The sequence below is a fragment of the Mustelus asterias genome, chromosome 15, assembly GCF_964213995.1.
Source record: "Mustelus asterias chromosome 15, sMusAst1.hap1.1, whole genome shotgun sequence".
In the NCBI taxonomy this organism is placed as follows: domain Eukaryota; kingdom Metazoa; phylum Chordata; class Chondrichthyes; order Carcharhiniformes; family Triakidae; genus Mustelus; species Mustelus asterias.
This window is the reverse complement of record NC_135815.1, coordinates 91716760-91738877: the sequence shown is the minus strand read 5'-3', so window position 1 is coordinate 91738877 and position 22118 is coordinate 91716760. Positions and strand designations below refer to the sequence as shown.

Sequence of the window (22118 nt, the reverse complement as noted above, 5' to 3'; positions counted from 1 at the left end):
TCGAATTTCTTTGGCTTTTAAAAAAAAAGTCACTCTTTTTGTAAAAAAAAACGTAAGCGGGGCGAAGCCGTTTTAGTATCCTGGCACCGACTGTCACTGGGTGAGTGAGACTGGGCAGAATGAAAATCTTTAGGCAGGAGTTGCGGGGGGTGGGGGCGGTGGAAGAGGCCACCTTATCAAGCACCTCGTGTTTTCAAATCCGTTGTGACAACCCCACAGTTTTCGTTCCAGGGAAATAGGTGGATTAGCAAACAGTTCTGGGGAGGGTTGGGAGCAATTAAAATTCCAACAATAAAAAAATCTCAATTTGCTCATGCGATTGACAAAATAACACACGCCATAATGCAGCATGCTCAATAATATTGGCTGAGTTTTATTTTTATAAAATACATGTAGACTAGCCCCCCCCCCCCCCCCCCACGTTCTCCCACCCCCCTCCAAAAAAAAACCGCACTGCCATTAATGGAACAAATCAGATTAAGGTTTAATGGATCTATTCAAACGTTCCCTTTTGAGGTTGGTTGGCAGGTGTATAATGGAGAGGCGAAGGCGAACGCTCTCACGCCTAGGTGTGAGATGATTATTCAAATAGGCTGTGAGGAAATTTGGGATTGGAGGTTGGTGTGGCGCACACATTGCTATATCACCGTTCACCGCTTGCCACCCCGCGTCACTTCAAGGCACTGTCAATAGAGGGTCGTTTGCAGAGGCAGTGCACAGCCCAGCCTGTGGAACCCAGCACTTTCCAAATAAGCTATTCCGCATTTCGACACGGGGGAGATCCATCGCCCACAATCTTGTATAAGCAGGAACTTTTTTTTTCCTCTCTCTCACTCTCTCTCTCTCTCTCCCCCCCTCTCTCTCTCTCCCTAGCTCTATAATGCACTCTACCTCCAGCATGCTAGGCACAGTGAAAATGGAAGGACATGAACACGCAGACTGGAGCTCCTACTATGGTGAATCCGAGGTAGGTTTGGGCTTTTTTTTTAAAAAAAGGCAATCCTCTTTATGTACAAGATAATATTAGCCTTAAGATAATATTAACTTTGCGATCAAATATTGACTTGTGGCGCTTTCAATTCCTCCACGATTTGCACCGTAACATTCTTTAAACAATCTTCTATTTGCCTAAAATAGAGTTTCAGTTGTACATTTAAATACTTCGAAAGCGCTGGAGACATAACTTATTTAACTGCCCCCTTTTTTTTGAGGCCGGTGATTGAATTCAGTGTTATTTACGGAAAGTCAAAAGTTGAGTTTTGACTCGACTCATGTCCGGATTTATTGGAAGTTTATCTCCCTGTCCCTAAACCGCACAAACCTGCTCTGTGGACTTCTTTTAGTGAAACATCATTATTGCTAATTTTTATATTTATATATTTTTCCATTTCTTATTGCGGAATTCGTTCATTCCCGGGCAGAATTGTATCATTTAGACCAACACATCAAAGCAACCAGACCTGGTTATTCAGTATCCAGCTGGTGTTTATTTTTTTTAATTAGATTATTATTGAAACAAAAAAAGTGAAGCTTTATTGCCAACAATCAACAAACAAACCGCAAGCAAGATCGAACTTTGGTCATTGCAAAGGATGACAATGCTGCAATGGATTATTTGTTGAGGCGAATTACATGTTAAAAACTTTTAACCCGGTTGCGGGGACATGAATTGGATTCAATTTCAATTTGGTTTTTTTTGGAACAAGCAAGGAATGGATTTGAGTTTTCCCGGTCTATTAGCTTTGTAACTTTAAGGAAGGAGTAAAATATTTAATTACAATAAAAACTTTAACTCGATTGCGGGTACCATGAATTGGATTCCATTTGAATTCTGTTTTTGGAACAAGCAAGGAATGGATTTGGGTTTTGCCCGGTCCATTTATAACTTTAAGGAAGGAGTAAAATATTTAATTACAATAAAAACTTTAACTCGATTGCGGGTACCATGAATTGGATTCCATTTGAATTCTGTTTTTGGAACAAGCAAGGAATGGATTTGGGTTTTGCCCGGTCCATTTATAACTTTAAGGAAGGAGTAAAATATTTAATTACAATAAAAACTTTAACTCGATTGCCGGTACCATTCCATTTGAATTCCGTTTTTGGAACAAGCAAGGAATGGATTTGGGTTTTTATCGGTCCATTTGTAACTTTAAGGAAGGAATCAAAAATAATAATAATAAAGGTTTAACCAGGTTAGTTAATGCGTTGGCAGTTTCTCAATAATGACCATTATATATTTTTCTTCTTGTTTGGTTCCTAGGGTTACCCTACCGTGAACAATATGAACCCGGGAATTGGGATGAACGGGATGAATACCTACATGAGTATGTCTGCAATGGGTACCACGGCCAACATGACAGCGGGCTCCATGAACATGTCTTATGTCAGTAACGGTATGAACCCGGCGATGACTGGTATGTCTCCTGGAGCGGGGGCAATGAATGGCATGGGAGCCGCCATTACGGGCATGGGCAATGCCCTCAGCCCCAGCATGAGCCCGATGAGCGCCCAGGCCAGTTCTATGAATGCCCTGACCTCCTACAGCAACATGAGTATGAGCCCCATGTACGGCCAGTCCAACCTCAACAGGTCAAGGGATCCCAAGACTTACCGCCGCAGCTACACCCATGCTAAACCGCCTTACTCCTACATCTCGCTCATCACCATGGCTATCCAGCAATCCCCTAGCAAGATGCTGACCCTGAGTGAGATCTACCAGTGGATCATGGACCTCTTCCCCTTTTACCGGCAGAACCAACAGCGGTGGCAGAACTCCATCCGCCACTCCCTATCCTTCAACGACTGCTTCCTCAAGGTGCCCCGGTCCCCGGACAAGCCGGGCAAAGGCTCCTTCTGGACCCTCCACCCGGACTCGGGCAACATGTTCGAGAACGGCTGCTACCTGCGGCGCCAGAAGCGCTTCAAGTGCGAGAAGAAACAAGCGCTGAAGAACTCGCAGGACCCCGGCCGCAAGGCGTCCGCCGCCGGCGACACCGGCTCCACCGGCAGCGGCAGCAGTCCCGAGGGCAGCGCCGGCAACGAGTCGCCCCACTCCAGCGGCTCGCCGGGCAGCGGGCAGAAGCGAGCCCTGGTAGACCTGAAGTCGAGCTCCACGCTCAGCCCCGAGCACAGCAACGCCGTCTCCCAAGCTCAGCAACACTTGATGCACCAGCATCACTCAGTGCTGTCCCACATCCCCACGGAGGCTCAGAGCCACCTCAAACCAGAACACCACTACTCATTCAACCACCCCTTCTCAATTAACAACCTCATGTCTTCGGAACAGCAGCACCACAAAATGGACTTGAAGGCGTACGAACAGGTGATGCACTATTCTAACTATAGTTCCCCCATGTCCGCCAATCTGCCCATGACTTCCAAAACCGTCTTAGATTCATCGCCCATCTCCAGCGACACGTCTTACTATCAAGGTGTGTATTCCAGACCCATTATGAACTCTTCTTAAAATAAAAAAGAGAGATTAACTACCCCTGGTACAAATGGACTCCGATGGCTGTGTACATTTGTAACAAATGATAATTAAAGGGAAGGGGGGGGGGGGGGGGGAGGAGGGTCGGTGTGTGTGGGGAGGCAGTCGTTTTGTGCCCAATGCATAATTTTGATGTTCTGAAACTGTTAGCTGTCTCAGTTGTTTAGAGGTTGATTCTTGTTTTATTTTTATTCTTTTTGGTTTTTTTATTTAGGACAATTTGGGCGAAATCCCCCCCCCCCCCTCCACCCCACCCCCAAGCCTTCCTTTGTTATCACAAAATATTTTAGAAGGAGGTTATATTTAAAAAAATGCAGACTCCCTCTCCCTCCACCACCGAAAAAAAATCCCTGTGTACAGTTGGAGTTGTAGCTTAACACGAAGGAATCAAACTGGAACAAAACGAGTGTTCCTCCCGCCTCCCACACACAAAATAAACTCGAAGGAATGTTGCTCCCCGTTTTAATACTCCCCACACCGAAAACTAAATTCAGCAAAGTAAATTATAGTTTGTGTATGTTTTATTTATGACTTGTGAATCTTGTCTGTTCTGCCAGCGGGCGACCGAATCTCTACGAAACGGAAAAGTGTTTTTTTTTTAAATGTCTTTTTTGAAGTGTTGCATCCATTCACTCTGTCGAGGTTCCCCGTAATTCCCATAGCCGCAAGTTGTTGCCGAGAGGGGAAAGGGATTCTGTCAGCTCCCACCAACGAAAGGTTAATTGCTATATTAAAAAAAAGAATGTTGCACTTTTCGTAATTTCCTTAGAAATCCCGTCCCGAGCTCTGGCTGGAAGATCTGCATTTTTTTCCACCCCCCCACCAACTCAAGAAAGTGATGATTTTTTTTTTAATTTATTGTTAAGCGGTAGATTCTTAGGTGTGGAGAAACTTCCAATTTTATTTTTATTTTTATTTTGTTTTTGCTGTCGTTGTTGATGTTGTTTACCGATGTAACAGACTTGGAATCGCTTTCATTTCGGTTGAAAATGTTAAGATTTTATAAAAGGAGGAAAAAAATGTAATTTAACAGACACACGACAAAAAAAAATAAATAAACGAACATATTTTGATCCGGTTAAAAGGCATTTTTCTTCTTATTTGAATGCTGCGTTAACACCGTTCCTCCAGTCAAATTATCTCATTAACCGGATGAAGTAATTTTTAAAAGAAGTAGACATCTCGGTCTAGTCTGTTGTTATTGAAACGCTAGATAATTTCGACGCTTAGCGGACATTCATGTTAAAATGCACTCGATGTTTCCCCGGCTATTCATTCAAGTTGTATTACAAGACCACTGCCTATTCGCGCCCAGCAACACTATTGAGGGTAGTGCTGTCTTAATTTTCGGTGCACTAACACACCTCGATAGTCAAGAGGAAACTGTGGATTTAATAAGACTTTGCACCTCTGCACAGGTAAGAATTTTTAGTGTCCCATTTTTGTTTTTGGCTGGGGGTGGGGGATGGAATTAGCATTGTAGGGTAGGGGGCCGGTGGAGTATTCTCTGGGTCAGATTGCTTGCTCCCACAATGTAGCGTGGCGCCAGGTAAAGGAGTGGACAGTCTCTTTCTCTCCTTCTCCCCTTCCTCCCAGCTTCTGTCGCCGTTTCGGTTTCAATAGAATAATGGTGTAGATTTCGCCAGCACTGAGAAGCATTGCTGCTACTCCAGTGAAGAGGTATCTAGAAGGAATGCATCAATATCTAGACCAGCAAGGCGTTGACTGACAACTCTTTTATTTTTTTAGCTGCCGTAGTCCCTATAAAGCTTACATGCAAATTTATATTAGTGTGGGCTAATATTTAATCTTCCCCCACCCTCCTGCACCCCCCCCCCCAAAAAAAAGCATATAAAACAATACATCCTCTAATATTTCTAGATGTACTCTGGAAAGGGGTGTACAGATTAAAGTGGATACATTCTACACCCCCCCCCCCCCCCCCCATCCCCAGTACCAACTTCTGAGGACACTGCTCCAGCTGATTAAACTTTATATTTTCGTCACACCGCTTCTGATCCCGCTGACATTTCGGGTTTTGATTCCTCGGATGGAGACCGGATTTGGAGGTTCATCAACGGTCAGATCCTTGCGGATAGAATTGCATGGCTTAAGACCACTTTTTAACCGCAGTGTGTGTGTGTGTGTGTGTGTGTTTTGTTCCATTCCACCGCCATGTTCAGGAAGAATGTGGCCACCGCTGGAAGACTTAACGCACCGACATTGAATCCCCAAATCCGATTAAAATTTTCCGCATTATACTCCCTGACTTTTCACTTAATTTAATTACGAAATATGCCGGGTTGATTTGGCAACTCTTTTGTTTAACCAATGTCAGAGCCAACTAGATAGCGCAACCTGCTTTGTGTCCCCTTAACTTATAACTGTATTATGTTTCACTGGCAGTGCATGACGCATTTCAATTATTAAAATTGCTATTCAACCCCCCCCCCTCCCCATTTTCTTTTACAATTCTTAATATAAAGACGCTAAATATTGGGGATTGGATTCAACAGTACTGGACGCCTCCTGTTTAAATGGGGCTATGATTTTGACCCCGGTCCGTAGAATTAAGTTGATCCTTCTTTGTACCCTAACTATGGCTGCAACACTACACTCTGCACCCTCTCCTTCTCTATGAACGGTATGCTTTGTCTGCAAAGCGTGCAAGAAACAATAATTTTCACTGATATATTAATGCATGCGACAATAATAAATCAAGTCAAATTCTGAAGCTGGTTGTCTGCTTTGAGAGAGGGGTTGAGAGGGGGCATATCGCCCGTTATCCTTCTATCTCCTGACCCGCAAGATGGTTGAGACAGATCAGGGCTGCACACGTTCCCCTGGCTCGTGTGAGAGCGGTCAATAGCACAGAAAGTTAGCAACACTAGTCCATTCGCTTCATTTTAAAAAAAAGAGGTGTTATAAATGGGGAAGGCTCAATGGGAGCACCATATCGAAATGATACAAGCTACACAAAGACATGGAAGGTGTACAGAAATGGTCAAGATATATATATTATAAAATCACTGCTTAAGGCAGACCAGACGTAGGGTAGAGTCGGCTTTGGATGCTATATTCAGAAATGAATCTGAACAATTATTCCCCCCCCCCTCCCCCGGGTTTTGGAAATGCAGCAGGAGGCCATTCGGCTCATCGTTCCTCTACCGGCCCCCTCCGAATGAACATTGTCATTTAAGTGTTATTCTGATCAAATCTGATTCAGGTGGGTCGATAGGAAATAAATAAAACTTGAAGCGGATGTTTCGCCGAAGGTTCTCAACTGCAAAAGGCGATTGGTGATTTTAACTCAAAATGTCAAGTGCAAACACACACACACATGTGGAAGACTGCCCTAGAATTGTATGGGCCTATTCACTCGCATGCATCTTCTCTCAAGCAAAATAATCAAGAGAAAGGAGGGGGGAGGGAGTTGACATTAATAGACAATTCCGACACAGCAGGGAACTGTGCAAAAAGTTGTCTTGGTGCCACATATAATTTGACGATTCTCGCTTTAAACCAGCTCTGTTGGTCAGACTTAACGAGATATCGCCAGTCGCTTAACGAGGTTACTTTTGGGGAGAAGAATTGAGATTCTCCAAAAAGAGATTTCAGCTCTGACAAAGGGTCATCTGGACTCGAAACGTCAGCTATTTTCTCTCCTTACAGATGCTGCCAAAACTGCTGAGATTTTCCAGCATTTTCTCTTTTGGTTTCAGATTCCAGCATCTGCAATCGTTTACTTTTATTAATTGGGATTCCCCGTCGGTGGGGATTGTGAAAAAGCTGCCCCCCCCCACTTCCCCCCTCCACACTTCCCCCCCCAAACCCTCCCCCTCCACCTCCCCCCCCCCCGCCCCCCACACCCTCCCCCCTCACATCCTGAACAAAATAATGTACATTATGATAGGTTGAGCGATGAGTTCGCCAACCCAGCAATAACCATGTGTTGCCTGCCTAAAGCTCGGATATATCAACTGAGAACCAGGTGATTTTCAACCGCCCAGATTAAAATTCAGTATTGTTTTGAATCAGGGATAAAAAATAAATCTTGGATCAAATTGCTGGTATTTCCCAATCCCGGATATAGTTTCCCACGCGCCAGTGAAGAGTATAATAAAGTACTGTTCGAGCGAAATAACAACATTAAATCCCCCTTCTAATTCCGCATTGTCCCAGCACACCGTTGCGGCTGCGAAACGCCCAGGAACAACTTGTCTCTCGCTCCGGGGACACACACGTCGCGAGCCAACCATAAAATGTGTTTCATTATCGCATAAAAGCCTCCCGGAGCGAGACAGAATACAGCGAGAAATGAGCCAGCGGCGGTGACAAAGGAACGTGTGAATGCGATGCTCTAACCTACATGGTTCCATATCACAGCACCATTGTCAGGGGGGCTCGCCTTAAAACTACTTTAAAGTGTCTCTCACTGAACTGATCCGGCGAGATAAGTTGCCGCACTGTATGAAACTCTCTCACAGCACAGCAGGCCAATTTAATGGCTGTGTACACACACATATATAAATATAAATAACATATATTTGATAGATGTCTGTTTGTGTATATACCATATATTTGATGGCCGTGCATATATATATATATATATATAATATAACATATGATGGTTGTGTGTGTGCACACACATATATAAATATAAATAACATATTTGATAGATGTGTGTTTGTGTATGTGCGATATATTTGATGGCCGTGTGTATCTGTATGATATTTGATGGCCGTGTGTATATATAACATTTGATGGTTGTGTGTCTATATAACATTTGATGGTTGTGTGTATATATAACATTTGATGGTTGTGTGTGTATGCACAGATATATAAATAACATATATTTGATAGGTGTGTATATACACGATATGTTAGATGGTTGTATATATATAACATTTGATTGTTGTGTGTGTGTACATATAAAATATATGTTTGATAAATGTGTGTATGTATAAATAACATTTATTTGATAAATTTGTGAATATATAAATAACACATATTTGATGACTATAGACAAATAACATATATTTGACGACTGTACATGTAACATATATTTGTTGACCATATATACACATGACATATATTTGATGACTATATATAACATATATCGATGACCATATCTATATAGCATATATTGATGACCATATCTACATAGCAAATATTGATGACCGAACACAGGTATAACAGTTATTTGATTGCCGTTTATATATAAAATTTGATGGCTCTGTGTATAATATATTCGATGGTCGTGTATAAATTTTTTGATTGTCATCTATATATCATATTTGATGATCTTATGTTCATATATTTGATGGCCGTGAGTATATATATTTATACAATAAGCACATACTCGATGGTTGTGTGTGCATTATATATATAAAAAGCACATACTTGATGGTGATATATATATGGCATATATTTGATGGCTGTGTATATGTATGTGTACATATATATGTGCGACACGCATAGATACAAACATAACCACAGCAGGCAAATTTGTTGGCTGTTTATACTTGAATATATCCACTTTTGTATTTCGATGTACACAAAAGTAGATGGATGGACTGCATAGACCTGTAACGTATATTGCACACACACCATGTAAAATTCTCCAACCCGCTGTCACACGTTTCAATATTAAAGCTTTACCCTGCTTTTTTTTCCATTTATTTTACTTATATTTCAAACGTCCACCCTAAATGTTGGATTTTATTAATAAACCAGCGAATAGTTCCGCCGAAACAAATGTGAAAATCGACACTCTCTGTGAAAAGGGAGCCAGGTTTCAATCGCCCCTCGCACCTCCAGTCAATCTCCACCTGGGGTATATCTCCTAATTCCACCCCCACCCCCCCTCCCCTCCCTTCCCTTCTCCACATCGCGCTTCAAGGAATTTTATGACACCGATCAATATCTTGGTAAAATAATCATTTTGGACCTAGGCGGGCAGTGAAATCTTTGCTTTGTGCTAAAGTCAACACTGCCGGAGTTGAGCTCAAATGATCCTGCGATGATTCGACTTCTTCACAATCATGAGGCGGTTTCAGGAGCTGGGTATCGGAGCGGCTGCACCCAACGGCATCAGGTAGGTTATCTGTGAGGATGTGCCCCTATTTCAGGTTTTTTTTTCGAAATATTAGACGGATGCCGGCACATGTCAATTGACCCGATTCTAACAGGAACGCCGTTGTGACTTGTCTCACCTGAACTGACTTGTGACTAAAAAGAAGGCATATTTGAAGCGTAATTCGATGATTATTACAATATTCAATTCGGATTAAAAGTGGGGGAAAAATGCCCTTTTTTCCCCCTCTAAGGTTTATTTTTTTGGGTTCGATGTGGATTGTGGCTAAATTGGAAAACAGTTGCAATAAACCAAAGTCAATCGATAAACACTGTTTTGTCTTGAATTGGAACAATTATTTAAAATTGATGGATACCAAACCATTTTGCAGCAAATACTCTTATCTGTTTCTGAACGGAAAATTCAACTGTTGCCTTTCACCGGACCGCCTGCTCGCTGTTAGGTAGAAAATTAATGTATTTTTTATCGACGTTTATTAATTGGCTAGGAGAGGGGGCGCCGCTTAATTGGATTCTCAAGCCCTCAGTGTTATTGTGACGAACAGAGCGGAGGAAGATGTACCTCTTATACATTTGACAGATCTCTAAATGGTCAAATGAGAGACGCTCAGAGATATATAGCGCTGGGCAAACACGGAGATCGAGATATATTGGGGAACATTAGGAAATCGAATCAAAAGCAAGTGAGGATGGATGCATAGATAATTGGAGATAACAGGTTTTCAAAGGCTTTCACGCCCTTTGATAAATCGGGGAACGATGCCGAGCGCATTGTTTCAAAGAAGTGGCGTGCGGGGAATTGGGGAATTTCGCCCCTCCTTGAACGGAACAACCTTCCCGGAGATCATTAGAGACCAGACAAGGTTCACCGTAAACTGATAACGGTGAAACCGAAATGAACTGGGGAAGATTAAAAAGAGAAAAATGAGATTGGGGGGGGGGGTGGGGGGTGGAGGCTGCTGTTGGAGAGTGTGTTTGCCCAGTTAACGAGACCAGCAAATAATGTAAGAAATTGCACCCTCCATCGCAAAAAAAATCATCCATCACATGTCCTCCAACCATGTCTTTTTCACTAATTCAAATTAATGTGTGTGTGTGTGTTCTTAAGGTACCATTGTGGCCAGATATTGCAAATACAGAGAGAGCCGGGAAATGGTTAGGTCCCCCCCACTCCCAACAACGAATTTGAATGAATTAGTATACCACCACAAAATTCCTAATTCTGGCCACATTCGCCCCCCCCCCCCTCCCCACCCCCGCCTCCCAGTGTTAAAATGATTTAAGCAAAAAAGAAACAAGAAAATCTGTGAAGGAATGGAATATTAATTTGGTTCCAACTCTAAACCACAATTGTTTGATGACTTGAGTCACGTCAGGAATGTTACTCCATCAACTCTTTTTTTAAAAGTTTAAGTTTATTTATTAGTGTCACAATAGCCTTACTTTAACACTGCAATGAAGTGAAAATTCCCGACCCGCCACACTCCGGTGTCTGTTCGGGTACACTACCAAGTTGCTTTTTAAATTAGTGTCACAAGTAGGCTTGCTTCAGCACTGCAATGAAGTTACTGTGAACATCCCCCAGTGGCCACACTCCGGCGCCTGTTCGGGTTCACTGTCAAGTTGTTTTATTATTAGTGTCACATGTAGGCTTACATTAACACTGCAATGAAGTTACTGTGAAAATCCCCTAGTCACCAAACTCAGGCACCTGTTCGGGTACACTGTCAAATTGTTTTTTTTTATTTGTCACTGTCACAAGTAAGCTTACATTGACACTGCAATGAAGTTACTTTGAAAATCCCCTAGTCACCACACTCCGGCGCCTGTGCGGGTACACTGAGGGAGAGTTTGGCACCTGACCAGCACGTCTTTCGAATCTGAAACCAAAAGAGAAAATGCTGGAAAATCTCAACAGGTCTGGCAGCATCTGTAAGGAGAGAAAAGAGTTGAGGTTTTGAGAACAGATGACCCTTTGTCAAAACTAAAAGGGTCATCTGGATTCGAACCATCAGCTCTTTTCTCTCCTTACAGATGCTGCCAGACAGGCTGGGATTTTCCAGCATTTTCTCTTTTGGTTTCAGATTCCAACATCCACAGTAATTTGCCTTTATCGGTGTTTCGAATCTTCTTTGCGCCGTCAATATATCCCACCTCCCTTGTAACGAAAACACAACACATTCTATCATCTCTGGTCAGTTTCCACGAGATTTGGCAAGTTATATCGCCTGCAGGGTGATATTTCTTGGATATCGGTTCGATTTCGTTTAATATTTCACATATATTTATTTATAGTTTAATGTGGTTAGAACGCCAGGCGAGAGGAACTTAAATTTAAATTCGCCAAAACAGACAACGCCTGTGGATTGTGGCATTGTCAAAACTGGATGGCCCATTTGCTAATCCAAATCAGTCGCCGGTAGCCAAGGTGTCAGTCAGATCCTTGCCCTTGCATTTTTTCAGCCAAATCATTTTGCATCTTTTTTTTTACTGTGGGGTTTAAATGGACGGAAAAGCAATAAAAAATATATTTTAAAAGCATTCACTCCATAACTCATGTTGGAAAATTGTTCGCGTTTTCTTAAGTAACCGATACAACTGCAGATCTTAACTTTAATCAGCGCATATTTCTTTTCTTGCGGTAGTTGTGATCCAGCGGGTTGTTTGCAATTGGTATCACATCTGAGTGAAGGGAGAGTTTACAAAACATCCATTTACGGAATCACCAAAAAAAAGTCTAGGACCACTTTGGCAATCGATCACCCAACTGCACTCATCCAAGCGCCTGGTGGAGCCGGGGGTGGGGGGGGGGGGGGGTGGGGGGCGGAGAGCAGGAACGCGGAAACACTGAGATTCAAAATCAGACAAGGCGGTCAGAGACATTTGCCCACACAGCACAGAGGGGGCAAAAGTGTGGAACTCCCCCGCTACAAAAAGCAGGTGCCAATCATTAAGCATTTAAAATCCGAGTTTTTATGCTGGGCAAATGTGTTCAGTCAGGGGCATGGAGCTGAGGATGGAGAACAGACATGTTATCATTGAATGGCAGGATAACAGGATAGAGGGGCTGAATGGTTCAGTGCTATTCTGTCTGTCTGGTCTCTCTGTTTGCCTGTCTGTGTTTCTGTCTGTCTGCCTATCTAAGTGTCTATCAATCTATATCTGTCTGTCTGAATGGCTATCTATCTATCTATCTATCTATCTATTTATCTATCTATATCTGTTTGTCTCTCTATCTATCAAAAAATTAAGGATATGGTACTAACTATCTACTTAGGGATATGCATCGATCTATCCATATGTATGTATGTATGTATGTATGTATGTAGGTATCTATCTATCTATCTATCTATCTATCTATCTATCTATCTATATCTGCCTGTCTCTCTGTCTATCAAAAAATTAAGGATGTGGTACCATCTGTCTATCGACTTAGGGATGCACATCTATCTATCTATCTATCTATCTATCTATCTATCTATCTATCTATCTATCTATCTATCTATCTATCTATCTATCTATCTATCTATCTATCTGTCTATCTATCTATCTATCTATCTATCTATCTATCTGTCTGTCTGTCCATCTCTCTCTCTCTCTCTTTCTGTCTAGCTGTGTCTCAACGGCTGTGCTACTGTCAATCTATTTAGGGATGTGCAACTCTCTATCAATCCATTTATATATCAATTTACGAATGCGCGTCTATCTATCTATCTATCTATCTATCTATCTATCTATCTATCTATCTATTACTTTGCGGGTATGTTTTAATAAGTCTAAGATCTGAACTATAAAAGTTCAGTGGGGTCAATTTTTACATCATACTGTTTAGGATTTATTTTCGATTCCGCACCATCTGGAGAATTCTGTCTAGATTTTCCCCACTCTCTCTCGCTGCAAAGTGTGATTTAACTTGTCATCTTTTCAATACATGCCCAGTTCTGTTCAGGACACGCTGAAAGGGTAATCGCTGTTAAATAATTAATACAGTTCTATTCCTCTAGTAATGCGAGCCTTCGGATTTGTCAATTACTTGTCATTAAATGAGTGTATACCCACGTACTTCATTTCACTTCCTCTGATGGGGGAATAACCTCTGTCAAGCCCACTCCAGCTTTGAATTAAATGCAACTGGCCTTTTGATATCCAGGTTCAAAGGAAGCCCTTTCTCTCCCAGCGAGAGAATGGCTCCTGCCAACGTCACAAGAATTAATAGTAATATTCGGCGATGCTCGCAGGGTTTAATTTCAAAATTATCTCGGGGAATGAGCAGAAAGGTCGCTGGGGGTTGGGGGGGGAGGGTGTTCGAAATACATTTGCGATGGAATTAAACGCCGACCTTCTGAGGGGGAAGCAGTTGTGAAGAGTACAGGACAGGCGAAGGACTATAGTAATGAACTTGGGTTTATCTTGCGGCATTACATTACGTTACATTTTTTTGTCTTGGCGGCTATCTTGTTTGGCTTTCTATCGGCTAGCTTTCCCTGGGTGTAACACCAAAGGACTCCCTAATACCTTTTGATGGGGATTGCATTAATTATACTAAAAAAAGGAGGGGGGGGGCGGAGTGTTCTGGGCCAACGAAAAGAACAAAGTGATACCTTCACAAGTAGAATCTCTCTCTCTCTTACCCCCTCAAAAGAGGATTTCTGTACAGACATAACGTGAAACCATGGTGCTTAATGACACGGAAGCGGCCGCGACGCATTTGGGGGGTTAATTAGGTGGGATTTCTTTCTTTTTTCTCCATCCCAAGCAAGATAAGGCGTTGTGAATCACAGCATCAAATCTACACAAATTCTCCCAGAGTGAGAGAGGGAGAGAATATTGCAAATGTTAGCAGAGGCACCAGGAATGCCTTCGGTTTAAGACCTGGTACATAACAGAACGCAAGCTGGGACGGTTTACAGTTGTCCCGGCAACGGGGCGCAGCTCCCTCCTAATAATGGGGTCTTCTAGATCCCTTTTTTCTTCTGCGGGACAATCTAATTACATTTGGTACAAGTTGCTTTATCTGCCTGTAATTAGCAAATGCCGCCCACATCTCTCTGTCTCTCTCTCTCTAAGTGGGTTGAAAAGGGGAGAAAGAGGCAGGTAACTCCAGTATCAGCCACACACAACAAAAAAACACCTTGGCGACTGTTACATATTCAGAACCATCTCTTCTTCTCTCGCCTCGGGAACCCAAGACCCGCAACCGGCAAAAAAAACGTTATTCTCATATTGTGACTTCCACAACAATGGAGATCTCAGTGAGATAATTAACCCATAATAGTTAACTCGCATTAAGTTGATCTTTCTCTACACCCTAGCTATGACTGTAACACTACATTCTGTACTCTCTCCTTTCCTTCTCTATGAACGGTATGTTTTTGTCTGTATAGAGTGCAAGAAACAATACTTTTCACTGTATCCAATACATGTGACAATAATAAATCAAATCAAATCAGATCAAAAATGACTTCAACACGATAGTCTGTGCCCTTTCCTTCCCTTCTCCCCTATGTATTCTATGACGGTATGTTTTTGTCTGTATAGCGCGCAAGAAAAAAACACTTTTCACTGTATACCAATACATTTTGACAATAGTAAATTAAATCAAATCAAAAATGATTTCAACACTACATTCTGCACCCTATCCTTTTCTCCTCCCCATGTACTCTATGAACGGTATGCCTTTTCGTCTGTATAGGGTTCAAGAAACAATACTGTTCACTGTATCCGATTCATGTGACAATAATAAATCAAATCAAATCAAATCAAAAGTGATTTCAACACTACATTCTGCGCCTTCCTTTCCTTCTCCCCATGTACTCTATGAAAGGTATATTTTTGTCTGTATGGCGCGCAAGAAACAATACTTTTCACTGTATACTCATATATGTGACAAACATAATAAATTTTATCAAATAAAAATAGATTTTCCTCTAAGTTGACAGTCACCTTTTTAAGACTACTTTCCCCTCTTTCTCTGCCCATTTTCAACTGGTTAATTTTAGGCCCTTCAATAACAACACCAAAAAAATGATGACCTCAGTCCCTCCAGAGAGAGAGAGACACACACACACGCACACAGTGAGAGAGACAGACAGAGAGACAGAGAGAAAGAGACAGAGAGAGACAGATAGACAGACAGAGAGAGACAGAGACAAAGAAATAGGGAGAGAGAGACATAGAGAGAGAGAGAGAGAGAAAGACAGAGAGAGGGAGAGAGAGACACAGAGAGAGACAGAGAGAGAAAGACAGAGAGAGAAAGATAGGCATTAGTCACTAGGCGGTGGAAGTTGCATCTCAAGGAGTTTGGACATGGGGGTGGCGGGGTGTGGGGGGGGGGGGGGGGGGCGGGGGAGACACACAGGGTTTGAACTGGTTAACCGTGCTCGGAACACCCAAGTTGTGCAGTATCCCGGGAGACTGATGGGAGACGATTCGTACAAGCTGTAATTCTGTTTTAGCCGATTGCAGGGGTGGGACAATTCACACTATACCGCATTAACTGCTCCCTCTTTTCAGATATGGCTAATCCTCTCTAACTGTGTGCAGCAGGAACAGTCGGGTGCCTACGGACAGTACATTAAAACCTCGGCATTTCATTTTTCCACTCTTTATTTTCCCCCTCCCAAAATAAAGCACAGCCCGTGCACAATATCACAACATGAGTTCAATTCAAACATAATAAAAGAATCCTTCCACAGACAGAGGTCACACTCCATTTCTTGTGTTGTAGGAGATTTCAAATAAATGACCTTTTGCGAGTTCTATAATGGCAAGTTGCTAATATTTCCAAATAATCTCAGACTTTTTAACCTCCATTTATGCCCGTCGTTAAAACATAATCGTTTTGAGGTCGCTTTGCAAACACATATAAATAATCAGCAGTCAATGTGTTCTCGTCTGGACCGGCACTACTATACTTGACCTTCTGGTAATAAGGCAATTAAAGAGCAATTTTTGTGTAGGGCGATAAAGGGAACTATTAAAGTCCCGATGAGTTCAAAGAGAATCTTATGACAAAGGCGGAGAGGACGTGGCTCAAAGAGACGGTGTGTGAGGGGGGAGAAAAAACGAGACGGGCTCATTCAGCCAGCACCAGTCAAATCCATTTTAAGGGCTTTTAGCTTCTTTTAAAAAAAAGTCTAAACTCGAGGAACGGGGTTTGTGCAGGGGATTCTCATCTTAAACTAGAGAGTAAGTTTAGCTGAGAAGGGGAAGGTGCCAAATTGCATCTGCTGCTCCCGAACGGGGACAAAACATGAGTCTGAACAGGACAGAACCGACCAAAAGCTGAGTGGTTCGTATCTGGACCTGACCCTCGGAGCAGCATGGGGGTAACCGACTCTCCACCGTCGCCTCTTCACCCCCCTCCCCTCCACCCCCCGCTTCCTCCTCACTATAAACGCAATTCCAGTAGTCCTTTAACAAAATAAATTTTAATCAATTAAAATAACCCACGTTTAAAAATATCGTTTAGATAACGCGTAAAAAAATCCCTTTACATTTCAGTCACTGCTATCAATTTGAACATTATTGCAAACGGTTATTTAACAATGTGACAGTGTAGCTAAATGAATCCCGATTATTCTCAAATGAGAATGGGCTATTTAAGAGCAATTGGGGCCAGATTGTGGTGCAGAATTTCTAAAAATCGCGCGGCTCTGTGTTAATCTGTATTGTAACCCTACAGAAATCCGCATAGGCACATTCTCCATATGATAATTCGAAACAGCTTGTGTTCAGGCCGGAATATAGCGCTTAATGACACGCAGCTTATCTTGTTGCCCCGATTTATGGCTTTAATTGATAAGGTTAAATGGAAGGCAGCAGTGAAAATGAGAACACTTTAATCTAATTGTTATATTGCTGTAGATATGCAAAAAAGGGGGGCGAATTCGCACAAGAAAAATTGAACCGTATTTCCTAACCAGACGCTTGCTGTGTTTGGCAACCGAGTTCTCCTTACGGTTTGGAGGTTGTGCCTTGTTGCTTGAATGAGTTGGCACGGATTACCAATACTGCCCGCATTTTAAGGATAACGGCTGGATACAATGTGGAGGCGAGGGGCAAGAGAGCAGGAAACGAGTCAAAGTGTCACAAATGTCAAAATGGAAAAGTCCCAACTGTTACACAATGAGGTATTATATAGGGTGCAACAAATGTTATTCCTCAAAAAAATAAAATTAACAGCACTTATTCATTAATTTTGGTTCTGAATTAATTGGATCAATTCTATTCGGATACGAATAGCGGCTCAGCAAGTAACCGGTGGACAACATTCTCTCACCCATGTCATTTTATCTGTCGACCTTATTCTCCATCTGTAAGCCTACTTGTGGCACTAATAAATAAACTGAATTTAAAACACCAAAATTGTTCCAGATTACGGGCTTTAATTTAAAACCCCTATTTTGGAGGTTGGGGGGCGGGGGCTTTTGAATGGTTTTAAGTTAACACAAATTCTTCATCGATTACACATTCTTCAATTCGCTTTTCAATCATTCGCAGCTCCCTCTCTCTCTCCTTTCTTGGGGATAATTCGGAAAGTTTACCCGGGAATTTCCACGCTCCTTTCACAGGGAATCTTGTCCGTGTCATATTGGAATTTCGCACCCACTCTCCGCCCTCACCCCCACCTAAGGAACTAACCTCCGCTCCCACTCGGCTGGCTAGCGCGGATCTCGAGTTATTTACATGAAGTGGGAACCCGGGATGAGTGGGTCCCGATAAATTGTTCCCCACTTAACAGGTCGGGATTCGCGAAGCTCCTTAGGAATAATTGCATTCACACCGGGCACTGTCACTGCGGCAATGGCTGCGTTTTGTCAGCCCTTACATTTGGGGGGATTCCGCTCCGGTGAAATAAGTTTCTGAGCCAGATTTACAGCGAGCAGTTCCAGTTAGATGTGAATGTGGACGGATTTGTGTTCTGTTGGGAGTATGTGGATGGATTTGCGCCCGTGTGTGCCTGGATGAATGCGAATGCAGCATGTACTATGCGTGTGCACATCTCAGTGTGTGCAGATGGATCTTATGACTGTGTGCGTGCAAATATTGTCCTTCCATATAAATGACATGTGTTGACATGTGTGTGTATCTGGGTTCTATATGTCCTCCGTGTGCTTTGATGGGTGCAGATATTTCTGCAAATATGATTCCGGTTGTAAGCCGTGTACAAATGTTTGCACTATTATGTGCGCCGTGTGTGACTTTGTGAATGTCTGTACATGTCGATAGTATGTGTGATTCTGCGCAGTGTCTAAATATGTGCACGCCCTGTGTGTATTTTGGGGCGTTTCTGTTCACAAGACATGTGTGTTTGAGTATGACTATGCTCTGCTTATGTGCACGTGTGTTCGTTCTGTGTGTGTGTGTTTCAATGATGATCTGTGAGGGTATGTGTGCGTGCCTACACACTGTGTATCTGCCTGCAAATATTGTCCTTCCGTGTAAATGACATGTGTTGACGTGTGTGCATGTGAGTTTTTCAATGATAATCTGTCAATGTGTTTGTGTGTATGCTTGCACACCGTGTGTTATATTATAAAAGTGTATTCACTTTTCCAGAGTTTTTTTTATTCGTGGGACGTGGGTGTCGCTGGCAGGCCAGCATTTATTGCCCATCCCTAGTTGCCTCTGGAGGGCAGTTGAGAGTCAACCACATTTGTGGGTCTGGAGTCACATGTGGGCCAGGCCAGGGTAATGACGGCAGATTTGCTTCCCAAAAGGGCATTAGTGAATCAGATGGGTTTCTCCAACAATCCGCAATGGTACCAAAAGGGAAAATGCTGGAAAATCTCAGCAGGTCTGGCAGCATCTGTAAGGAGAGAAAAGAGCTGACGTTTCAAGTCCAGGCGACCCTTGGTCAAAGCTCTTCTGATGCTGCCAGACCTGCTGAGATTTTCCAGCATTTTGTCTTTTGGTTTCAGAGTCCGGCACCCACTGTAATTTGCTTTTATGCAATGGTTTTATGGTAATCAGCAAATTCTTAATTCCAGATTTTTTTTTATTGAATTCAAATTTCATCATCTGCTGTGACCAGATTCAAACCCGGGTCCCCAAAACGTCAGCTGAATTTCTGGATTAATAGTCTAAGCATAATACCACCAGGCCACCGCCTCCCCTTAGTATGTGAGAGTGGGTGTGTTTTAAATTTTCTTTTATGTGTAAGTTCTGTGTTGAAATCTGCTTGTGTGTGGAAGTGGTGTGCTCTGTAGGTTTGAAAGTACAGTGAGTTTTAACAACACCAGGTTAAAGTCCAACAGGTTTATTTGGTAGCAAATGCCATTAGCTTTTGGAGCGCTGCTCCTTCGTCAGATGGAGTGGAAATCTGCTCTTCGGAGCAGCGCTCCGAAAGCTAATGGCATTTGCTACCAAATAAACCTGTTGGCCTTTAACCTGGTGTTGCTAAAACTCTTACTGTGTTTACCCCAGTCCAACGCTGCATCTCCACATCACGGTTTGAAAGTAAGCAGGCATTTGGTCTGTTTGAATGGGGAACATGTTTGGTATTTTAAGTTTAGTTATTAGTGTCATAAGTAGGCTTACATTAACACTGCAATGAAGTAACTGTGAAAATCCCCTAGTCGCCACATTCCAGCGCCTGTTCGGGGATACTGAGGGAGAATTTGCATGGCCAATACACTTAACCAGCACGTCTTTCGGACTGTGGGAGGAAACCAGAGCACCCGGAGGAAACCCACACGGGGAGAACGTGCAGACTCCACACAGACAGTGACCCAAACTGGGAATTGAACCCGGGTCCCTGGCGCTGCGAGGCAGCAGTGCTAACCACTGTGCCACCGTGCCTGCATTTCTGTATGAATGGATGTCAGTAATTGCTGCACGCCCATTTGCTTATTTCGTGAATGTGTGTGTGTCGTGTATCTTGGCACACACATGTATGCTCCGTGTGCGTTCTAGTGTGAATGTATGCATGTGAAGAATGTTGGTGTGTTCTTTGTATGTGAATATCTGTTCACTCTGTATGTGTTAAGTATGTTGTCCCCATGTATAACTGTGTGCCAATCACGTACGAAAGAACAAAGAGTAGGAGTGGGTGTTATTCGCTAAGGGGCGTCGAAAATATGTGAAGTCTTTCGGTGTAACATTTGAGTGGGCTTGAGCGGAGAAAAAAAAACGAGGCAAAACACGCCTGCCTTTTGACCTCGAGGTGACCTCACCTGTAAACAGGAGTCACCTCCCACTGGCGATGCAGAGAGCCTTGTTCTCATTCTGTTTCAACTTGTGATCTCGTTTGTCATTTAGGGGAAAATGACAGGAATAATTCTACAAAGAGTAGGGCAACTGCCCAAGAATGTTTGGTAATCTTGAAATGTGATAAATAACTTGACAGGCACGCATTGGAAGGGATTTCCCCCCAGCCCCCCAAACTGTTGATTTCGTGAACATAACTTTACACTTTGGAGCGAAATGCAATCGTAATAGTCGACTGCACAAATTAACAGTTGATAATCGCGACCGCTCCCCCTCCCAGCACACACACACACTCATAATGAATGTATCTCTGGTCAGACTATAGAATTCAATTCTGAACTTGGCTCTCTCATTCTCGTCAAGAGAGAAAAAAACCCAACCTCCACCCGGATACTGTATAAAAACACCCACTGTGTTATCCAAGTTTGCAAGTCTTTCAGGAAAGCATCTTGACGTGTCCTGATACAACTATATTTACCCGCTTGAGTGTCTGCGTGTGTGTGTGGTCCATCTCTAACAATCTGAGGCTACACCTCTACGCCCTATAAACCATTATTGGCTTGCGGTGGGGGAAAAAATGACTGCCCTGTTTGATAAACTTAACGATTTAATTCTCTGTAGGTTTTTGTTTACAGATCACTTTGAGGGCTGCGGGTGGAAAGAAATTACTTGTGGGAAATTAGTGCAGCGGTTATTATAGATTACAATTTCCCCTCCTGATGAAGATATGAAAAATGATCGATAGAGAAATAAATACCTAGTCTCTATATATTCTAATATGATTTGATTTATTATTGTCACATGTATTGGGATACAGTGAAAATCATTGTTTCTTGCACACTGTACAGACAAAACACACCGTTCATTAAGCACAGAGGGGAGAACGGTATGTTTTGCCTGTATAGCACGCAAGAAAAAGTACTCTTCGCTGTATCCCAATACATGTGTGGATAACAAAAAATCTAATCTAATATTACCCTATCTGTAACTGCAACACTATATTCTGCACCCTCTCCTTTTCCTTACCCCCATGTACTCTATGAACAGTAGATTTTGCCTGTATAGCGCATATATATTAGATTTTACATATAATATATAAGTGATATGCACACATACTCAAATATAATATACAAGGAACATATGTATACATATACACTTATGCATAAGGAGAAGGGGGTGCAGAATATAGTGTTGCAGTTACAGATGGGACACTGTGAGATTTGATTTATTATTGTCACATGTATTGGTATATAGTGAAAAGTATTGTTTCTTGCGCGCTGTACAGGCAAAACATATTGTTCATAGAGTACATGGGGGT

The 22118-nt window shown here is 42.5% G+C and overlaps 1 protein-coding gene across 1 annotated transcript; it reads left to right on the top strand.

Annotated features, from left to right (window-relative positions):
* The first annotated feature begins 737 nt into the window (after nucleotides 1–737).
* On the top strand, nucleotides 738–4571 carry foxa2 (forkhead box A2). Its single transcript, XM_078230322.1, has 2 exons — nucleotides 738–967; nucleotides 2264–4571. The coding sequence occupies exons 1-2, from the start codon at nucleotides 881–883 to the stop codon at nucleotides 3467–3469; spliced, it is 1293 nt and encodes a 430-aa protein (XP_078086448.1). The 5' UTR covers nucleotides 738–880; the 3' UTR covers nucleotides 3470–4571.
* The last annotated feature ends 17547 nt before the right edge of the window (nucleotides 4572–22118 follow it).

Excerpts from the sequence above, each read along its gene's own strand:
- foxa2 (XM_078230322.1), top strand. The coding sequence starts at position 881 with ATGCACTCTACCTCCAGCATGCTAGGCACAGTGAAAATGGAAGGACAT. Across the intron at positions 968-2,263 it reads CCTACTATGGTGAATCCGAG|GGTTACCCTACCGTGAACAA; the intron begins GTAGGTTTGGGC and ends TTTGGTTCCTAG.